The sequence below is a fragment of the Asterias rubens genome, chromosome 8 (genome assembly GCF_902459465.1).
Source record: "Asterias rubens chromosome 8, eAstRub1.3, whole genome shotgun sequence".
Classification (NCBI taxonomy): Eukaryota; Metazoa; Echinodermata; class Asteroidea; order Forcipulatida; family Asteriidae; genus Asterias; species Asterias rubens.
The window spans coordinates 8,395,164-8,404,854 of record NC_047069.1 but is presented as its reverse complement, the minus strand read 5'-3'; the positions used below and the strand labels follow the sequence as shown (position 1 = coordinate 8,404,854).

The following is a 9,691-nucleotide window of genomic DNA, read 5'->3' as shown; positions in this document are numbered from 1 at the left end:
ATAAGGCAAAATAAACCTTTTGTTTTCTAGAACTGTTCAAATGTTTCAATTGTATATAAATGTGGATATTACAATCGTAGTGTTTTTTTTTAGATGTCGCTGAAAATCTGGATCGAATATCATCCATCACGCAGGAAGAATAATCCCTAATAGAAATACGGGTAGAAAATAACTCTGAAATACTTCTATCAACATTGTAAGAGTTGGTTTATTTATTTATTAACTGCACTGGCGGCCAAGCAGGCCAAAAAGTACAAGTAAAAATAGTTTCAGAGCAATTATGGGCGAAGGGCAAATACTTTTGCTTTATTTTCTGTGTGTATACTTTTTCGTTGCAGGATGGTTTTATGTTCTGTGTCAACGGTTGCAAATTAAGTGGATATGACGGTGTGTCAGAAGCAAGAAATGTCGGGCAAGACTTCATATAAAAACGCCCAATGCTTTCAACCACTCCTACATATCAGTATTGAGATATCACATCGATTGAGAATACATCATATAAATCTCACATCGATTGAGAATAATGCCACAGCTTGGATAGTATAAACATAAAGTAACACTTTAAATATAACTTAATATCAATATGTTTATTTTTAATAAGATTTATTCATTATATAATGTTCTATTATTTTAATAATATATTATTAAACACTTGATTTAATTCCGTTATGATTGAGAGTTGTAGCCGGTCTTCTTGCCACAACTGGTTACAAACAGTATTCCGTCCTGCAATATAAACAAAATAAAATGTATTTTAACTTTTCTATATGAAAAACACCTCTGATTTGCTTTCACTTTGTCAAATCAAAATCATGACTAATATAGTTCCATGAATGACAGAGCAGAACTATAATTTATAACTGTACAATAATGTAACCATGCAAGTAATAATTTACAAATGTAAAAATGACGAAACTGCTTTGGTTTTGTTTGTTTGTACCTTGATGTATCCTGGTAGATTAGTCCATAATTCTTTATTTGGAATAACGTCTGTTCCTTCAGCATGGCGTACATATTTCATGAACAATGCACCACCTATGATGTACACAGTAACAAACACCGTAAACCTGCACAGTGAAAAACAAAGTTCTTATTGCAAAGACAATGTACTGCACATTATGGTAATTTAATTGTGTAAGTGGTTCAAACTCATAACGACTATCAATTAATAATTTTGAAGGTAAGGCCCCCATCATCTCCCTTAAATTTATAAATGCAACCAGCCTAGGGTCATTCTGTCATATCCAATTGCTGCAAGTCAATCAATATGTAGAGCCTTGAGTGAGGCGACCCCCCCCCCCCCCCAAAAAAAAAAAAGTTATGATGTTGTCCTGTAAGTAACAAAAAAGAAAAAACTTCTTTTACAAATTTGTAATTATTGCAATGGCATAAGCAGCCATCATGATTCATGTCATTGTGCTTTAAACTTCTCACACATACACTCTTGATTCGTTGAGATGTAGAACAAAGAGTCATTCCAACAGCTTTGTTCCACGTACTGCATCTCTTTGGAACTCCTTGCCTGGTGGATGTTTCCCCCATCCTACAACCTTGACTATTTTTATAAGGGATCAATTCCTGCCTCCAGCCCTCCTGCTTCTTCTTGAAGCCCCTTTCCTAGGGTGGCTTTTAGCCTTAATTGCATAAAAATAAAACTATTTGAAAAGCAAATGTTTAGAAGAGTTTGGGAAGGAAAACAATGGGGGATAAAAGGTGCCAGACTGAAATGAGTGTCATCTACTCACAAGATGCAGAGAACCGAGCCTGGACTAAGTCCACCAGACCCTGGTGGCTGCGGTGGTTTGGCCGTTGTTTGAGGGGGCATAGAACCACAGACTCCTGGACAGGCGCATTTACTTGTAAGTGTAAAAAACTGCAGGCATCGTTTCAAAAGAAAACAAGGAAATTACAAATCACATGACGAACAACGAAACATAACTAGTTACAGATAAGCTATCTATAAACATATGACACAGAATTGTAAGTGTACTAAATTTACTCTCGTATAGGCCCATTTGAAGTTTACAACAAACGTCTACTTTTCCATATGTTAATAAATAAGTTTAAATACTTCATTGGAATCATCATTCTTTTTCACTCCTATTCCATAACTAATATAATGTTATAGAAAGAAACAAAATTAAAAACCCAGATGCATAGTATATAATAAAAAGATGCATGTTCAAGTATATAGTAAACAAAAGAAGGGCAAAACTTACATAAGTTGTGCCAAATCCACCCTCTGTGCCTAGTCTGTCTAATGTAGGTTCTTCTGCAGATGGGTCACACTTCAGTGTTACTTGAGATGTTCTGTTTGGAATACGGAAATATGAACGGTAAACAAATATATGAACTTCACTTCTGAGCGATCAAGTCGCAATGTATTGTTAGCCCTAATTTGTCAGAGCCACAAGTAAATGAACCAACTTTTCAAAAAGGAAGATTTCGATATAGTTCGAATCGTTTATCATTGATTTTACCAGATGTGTAAAAATCAGTTATGTGTTTTCATGAAAATGATTTCCATTCCTGAACAACAATTTTACTTGTTATTCACACAATTTGAAAATAAATTGCTTTCGTTTTTAGGAGCCCCTGACATGGTGTTTCTTGATCGTAAACGGCAAAAATAATCATACATTTCAAAGTAAAACATTTATTTTGATTTTGAGTAACTTTTTCCAAAGTTAAGCACATTTTTATTTAATGACATTTTGATCATTCAGAGAATGAAACTGCAATTAATGACCCCTCAGCCCGCTGATCCGACTGCGAAAAGTTTAGGGTTTTCGCCAGAACCACCCAAAATTGTTATTTTCTATACTTGGAAGAGACATGAACTTGATGGCTTACCTTGTTGTACCAAGGTTGTCCAAGTGTGAATATGAGACTAAATAGTCCTCATTTAAAATACTCCACGTTGATATCACATCTCCAATATTGTAAGTTTCTGTTGGGTTTTGAGTTGATCTTTGACAAGCCTATATATATATATATATAAAATCATAAGATATTATCATTATTTTGTTTGGCAGCAAACAGGTATGAAATGCGCCCAATCTTGGCCAAGCATTTGAACTAGATAGACTGATGGACTCGAAAGTTATTTCGTTGACAATATTGAAGAAAAATATATTACAACAATGACACAGCAAAATGTTCTATTGGTGACCGTTTGTCTTACCTATAAAAAATATCCCCCATTTAAAACAAAGAGAGAATAAAATACCTATGTGGGCTAGTACTTACAATGACATTACTGCACGTTGTGTCATACGTGAATGTATAGCATGGATTAAAAGCATACTGCCATGGCTCCGCTGTACCCTGTGGAGGCTGGAATGTAAACCTGAGGCATACAAAGAAAACCAAAGAGTAATAAAACAAAAATATAAAAAAATGCAATGTTTTATTTAATTCGAATTTTAGGTACAACATTAATAACTATCTTGGGAACACAAGGAAAAACATTTGAGCCCAGCACCCCCCCCCCCTTCCAAATCTACCTAGCCTTCTCTCCCTCCATGGCAAAAGTCCCCAAACAGTTAATTAATTACCTTGGCGCTTGGGATCCTTGATAGCCCAGTGACCGAATGTTGACTTCCTGGCCATCCAATGTCCTGCACGAACAGTCGTCAACTTTTGTGCATTCTGTTAAAGAGTGACAGCGGCCTAAGAAAAACAGTGCTACAACTAACGCAAATAATGTTGTGCCGTACGAAATGGTCATCGTGAAATAATGTGACAATTAAGGGCACATACTAAAAATGAAAAATTAATTTCCGAGTATTACAGCAGTCCGTACATCGGTCATCAAACAGCCAACTCTAACTGAACTTTAAACTCGTGATCTAAATTGATTTGCAAAGTCAACATAAATCCGGGTATTTGTTTTGATCGAAGTAGACCATGCAGTGTATTTATGATAACAGATAGGTAGGTAGGCCTATGTTCAGAGGCGAAAGGGTGGGGGCTTCATCGATGTCCCCCTACCCTCCTTGAAATATTCTTTTTTTGTGTGATTGAATTTCTATCATATAAAATTTTAGTTGCGATAACGCAACACTCCTCCCGTCGGATAACCCGCCTTTGTAAGGGTGCACTAAAATTAAAAAGAGAGCCCAAGGAAAGTGACACTGACAGTGTACAACTTGTGCACACTAGAACTCGCAATGATAAACTGAGCAGATGATTAAAGTTCAAGAGTCAATGATTTATCCTCTGTCATGTCTGTAATGAAAAACGTTGTGAGAGTAAGCGCTCTCGTTGGTCAGAAGTCTCTTAGAATAATTAACGGTCTCCTTAAATAGCGCCCTCCTACGAGTTGTGTCGTTAAGTTTAGTTAACGGTCTCCTTATATAGCGCCCTCTTTGTTACATGAACTTGCTTGGACATTAGAATTTGAGTGCATAATGAAATGATTGTAGGTGAAATTGAATGGAAAGGCATCTATAAGTTCTTATATAACTCAGTATATAGGTGATTATGGACGGGGATTTACCTGTCTAGATGCCGCTTGAGACCAGTCTAGTATAAAGTTGTTTGAATTTTCGTTTTGGGGGGTGCTGCAACTGATAGATAGTGATACCACAACCGGAATCCCCACATACATTACATTTTTTTAATAGGCCTATGGATTTTGTGCTTCAGCAACTTCTAAAAGGAGACTTAATAATTGCAGGCTTTAAAGTTTGTTCCTAAATTGGCTTAGGAAGTGGAAGTGCTTCACGAAAACTGCGGGCAGGAAATCAGTTATTTATAAATAAATTATTTATTTATTTTATTTATTAATTTTTTTTTTTTGGGGGGGGGGGGGTTCTGACCTAGCACAAATTAAAAAGAAGTCTGGATTTTTTCAAAATATGTTTGATTTGGTTTCAATGAGCATGAGTTAAAGAGAGAGGGAGTGCGTTTCCCACAAAAGCTGATCGCGCAATGTATCCAACAATCTGTATTGATGGGTTTTGCGATAAGAGGGTTGGCTTTGATGCTGCGGTTATTTGTAGTGTAGTAATATTGTTGGTGGACACGTTAATCTGTGCATGTTAACAATCAAATAATCAAATTCTCAAACATTTTAGTTTCATCATATTCACACAAAAAATAGTTCACGAAGTGACCAACTGTCAAAAATCACAAATTTGGCATATCAGTTTTTATTCAAAAAACAAAAACAAATAATAATACACATTACGGTTAAAACTTTCAGTACCCAATACTGTCGCAATGGTTTCGTAACAATTAGTATAAACAACGTATTATGCCTACTAAATTTGTCATTTTACACTTCCACAAAGTGGCCCATCTCAACTCAAAGCGCTACATCGAAGTTTACGTGTGTGACATTTTGCATCCAATTCCTTTTATAGTCAAGAACAAGTAGGATGACTGTTCTTGTTTCATCCGCTCAAACGACAATGTGAAAACACCACGAAAGGTAGAGTCTAGGACTAGGAATAGTCAGTTTTGATAAATTGAAAGTAAACATTAAGACTAATAATCTAAAGTCATTCCAAAGAAACAGGTGAGAACGTTCTCTTTCTACCGTCAGGTTTCCGACTATTTAAAAACCAGCCTATACTTAACTGATTGCGTACAGTTGCATTTGACCAGTACCGAATCCGAATCACTTTTGATTAGGCCTGGGCGACTTAAACGTTTAGTGTCGTAGTCCCGACTCAAATTATTAGTTGAGTCGTGACTTCTGTTTTTCAACTACTGGGTTAATCATGCTGCCTAAATTATAATACATAAATGTACAAGTTACACAAATAGTCTGAATTCTAGAAAAATAGTCTCGACTTCTATCCGTGACTGCCTGTTTGGTTTGGTTGGTAAACCATTTGGGTTGCTCACGACAATTCACAACAACAACATATTTACAAAACACAATCGGTTCCAGAGACATCATGCCGTGACTATTGCGCTTGCAGGCATCCTCCTCTTACTAGTTTTCATGGTATTATGCCTTTTTCTTTGAATTTGGAAAAAAAAACTTGATGCCATATACATCAACCGATGCCCTAAACATCTTCATTTGTTAATATATGAAGTATGCAAACATCTATTAAAACTTGATGGACATTGAAATCTTCACACCACACACCGATCTTCGATGACTTCAACTGGCCACATTTGTTTTGAGTTTTGCCTGTTTTCACGGCAAACGAGAAAGTATGGTTTCCCGGAGAAGCTATACATGGAAGAAACATCTGCAGTGACAACAAGTGTTCTTTGAGACTTTGTGTATGTCTCTATAGCCAGCAGTTGTCTTCATTTTATTCAAAATATTTTTTTATTAAATTTTTAAAATTACCATGGGAACTTGCAAAAAATAATAAAAAGGTGAATAATTACTGGCTTTCAAAACTGATTTTTATTTATTTGTTTATTATTTTTTTTCTTAATATTTATAATAAAGCGTACAAATAAACAGTGATAATTGAATCAACAAGCTGATGTTTAAAATTTATTATTAATAATAATATTGATGAGGGTTGATATGAGGGTTCAATCTCAAAAAATATTAGAAAATGATATAGGGCACATGGCTTCTTAAAAGCCTCTGTATTTTTTTTTTCAGAATGCTCAGCAAAAATATTCAGTCACATGATTTGATCATTATGAATATTGTGAGTTGAAATAGTGTTTGATGAAACTTTTTCGATGGGCAAATACTTTTATATGGCCTCAACATTATGACATATTTTTGTAACTTGTAGAAATGCCTAAAATACCAAACGTTTTGCATTACAAGTGCAAATAACCAGTGGAGCCTTACGTGTTAAAGTTTTGGTCAAGGGAGAGGAGACTCTTTGCTTGGCAAATAAAACCACACAATTTGTATCTACATCTAGGGACTGTTTACATCGCGCACAGAGAGGTAAAAGATTTGCCACAACTTTAGGGACACCTCGAAAACAGGACCTCCTACATGACAGCACGCATACAAAAATGCATCTTGTTGAGTGAGAATTCTAAATTGGTTGCGACTAGTCAGTCTCATCATAGCTGAGTTGCGACTATTTGAAGTGTGACTACTAGAATAGTATACAAATATTGAGTGGCTCAGAGTGGAATGGGAGGAATATTATCGCAAGGTAAAATTTGGACTTCCATTTCACGAGGCGAAGACGAGTGAAATGGAACAATCCAAATTTTACCGATTGATATTATTCTTTCCAATCCACGAATTAAAGCCACTCATAATATTCTTTCCAATCCACGACTTAAAGCCACTCAATATTTTAATCATCTAGCGCCGTGTAGCGGCAACAATGCACAAATTTAATAGCAATCGGATCACAACCTTTTGCACAGGTGCTCCTTTGCTTTGTTTTAGCAGCGGCGCGGCGGTGCTGTACTGCTCAAAAACATTGGGAACAAGGATGATCCTAACTGTTGATTGGGAAATGCTATTCCCCATCATGGGCGAATAGGTCTTTTTGATCGCCGGTGCAGATGGGCGTATACTATAGTGAATGTCACGTGAAGATAAAGTTCCACCAATCAAATGACAAGGATCTGTATGTCAGTTATATCGTAGGAGGTCCTGTTTTCGAGGTGTCCCTAAAATCGTGGCAAATCTTTTACCTCTCTGTGCGCGATGTAAACAGTCCCTAGATAAAAATTGTGTGGTTTTATTTGCCAAGCAAAGAGTCTCCTCTCCCTTGACCAAAACTTAGAAACACGTAAGGCTCCACTGGATATTTGCACTTGTAAATGCAAAAAGTTTGGTATTTTAGGCATTTCTACAAGGTACAAAAATATGTCATAATGTTGAGGCCATATAAAAATATTTGCCCACCGAAAAAGTTTCATCAAACACTATTTCAATTCACAACTCATGATGATCAAATCATGTGACTGAATATTTTGCTGAGCATTCTGGAAAAAAAATACATAAAGAAGCCATGTGCCTTATATAATTTTCTAAAAAGAATTTAGATTTTTTTTTTAACCCTCTGATCAATATTATTATTAATATTAATATTTAAACAATCAGCTTGTGTTGATTCAATTATCACTGTTTATTTGTACGCTTTATTATAAGTTTTAAGTGAAAAAAAAGGGAAAAAATAAATAAAAATCAGATTTGAAAGCCAATGATTATTCACACTTTTTATTAAATTATTAATTTTTGCTATCTTTTGCAAATTACCATGGTAATTTTAAAATTTCATTAAAAAATATTTTGAATAAAACGAAGACAACTGCTGGCTATAGAGTTATACACAGAGTCTCAAAGAACACTTGTAGTCACTGTAGATGTTTCTTCCATGTATGGCTTCACCATGAAACCATGCTTTCTTGTTTGCCGTGAAAACAGGAAAAACTCAAAACAAAGGGGGCCAGTTAAAGTCATCGAAGATCGGTGTGTAGTGTGAACATTTCAATGTCCATCAAGTTTTAATATATGTTTGCATACTTCATATTAACAAAAGAAGGTAATTAAGGCATCGGTTGATACAAGGCATCGTTATTTTTTTCCCAATTCAAAGAAATAGGCATAATATAGCGTGATAACTGGTAAGGGGAGGATATATAATTATAACACTATTTAACACTGAACAGCTCAACAAGGTGGGCTATCCCCGACCCAGATCCCAGGGCTAGGGCAGGACTAATATTATTATTAATTAACAAAATGACATGACTAACTAAACCCATTCATTCATAACAAACTTTAGTTGGTTTATAAGGTCCCCCGTCTTCATGGTCTTCTCCTATAAAAAATATAGGCCTACTCCTAGAACTATTTCGGTTTCGTTCTGTATCCTGCCACCACTGTTTCACAATTAGTTAAATGATAAAATTAGAAGAATAAAAACACTACATACCAGCAGCCATATTTTGTCTTCAAGCTGAATTTGTTGACGACACCAAAAAATAGATGGTCACAAGGAAGAAGTCGACAACTTTTTCTTTTTAACGGTCCCCATAAATAGCGCTCTCATTGGTCAGAAGTGTCTTAGGTTAATTAACGGTCTCCATAGCGCCCTCCCACGAACTAGGTAGGTTAGTTTAGTTAACGGTCTCCTTATATAGCGCCATCAACGGTGGAGTTCAGCTGCGACTGGTCCCTTGTCTTTAACTGGTGTCCGCATTGATAAAGAATGGCACTGATCTTGTCTAAGTGGCATTGGATGGATGCAAGGATTTTATTGGATAACGCGCAGTGACGTAAGCTTTACATTATGTTATGATTGGTCAAAGGGCGGACAGGTTGGTGACTTCACTTTTGCACACTTTCTTCCGATCGTCTGCTCAGCATGCTCTACATGCGACACGCATGATGTGATTGCAGCATGTGCACAATTAATATGATCGTATTTATTATGTGCATTTTAGCCACATGTGTAACGTATACCCATAATAGAGCAAGGAACATGGTATAAACTATACAGAAAGATAAAAATACGTACGGATGGCAGTAATTTTGAACGAGCCTAGAATCGAATCTATAATTAATAAACCTCGTCGTGAATAAGATGCTCGTCGGATGTTCCGGGACCGTAGCAGCCGATTTGGTGGGGCACAACTCGTTGCAGTTGTGTGTGCCATAGACTAGAGCTAAATAAATTAAAAGATTTACATACCTAGCTCTATGTTGCATGCTCAACTCCACACTGCGACTTATTGGCACTGAAGTTTCCATAGTAGTGATGGCGCCTAAAACAGGATACATAAC

At 36.0% G+C, this 9,691-nt stretch overlaps 1 protein-coding gene across 1 annotated transcript; it reads right to left on the bottom strand.

The window, feature by feature from the left end:
* LOC117293892 lies at window positions 1-8,980 on the bottom strand. Its single transcript, XM_033776370.1, has 8 exons — window positions 8,841-8,980; window positions 3,558-3,651; window positions 3,250-3,349; window positions 2,854-2,981; window positions 2,220-2,310; window positions 1,746-1,873; window positions 941-1,067; window positions 1-726 (listed from the first exon to the last, which is right to left on the bottom strand). Exons 1-8 carry the CDS (start codon window positions 8,848-8,850, stop codon window positions 667-669), a joined length of 738 nt encoding a protein of 245 aa, XP_033632261.1. The 5' UTR covers window positions 8,851-8,980; the 3' UTR covers window positions 1-666.
* Window positions 8,981-9,691: the final 711 nt, after the last annotated feature.

Bases quoted from the DNA above. Each gene is read 5' to 3' on its own strand.
- LOC117293892 (XM_033776370.1), bottom strand. The intron at 2,311-2,853 runs GTAAGCCATCAA...TATTCCAAACAG, and splicing joins GACAACCTTGGTACAACAAG to AACATCTCAAGTAACACTGA. The intron at 1,068-1,745 runs GTGAGTAGATGA...TTCACTGTGCAG, and splicing joins GGCTCGGTTCTCTGCATCTT to GTTTACGGTGTTTGTTACTG.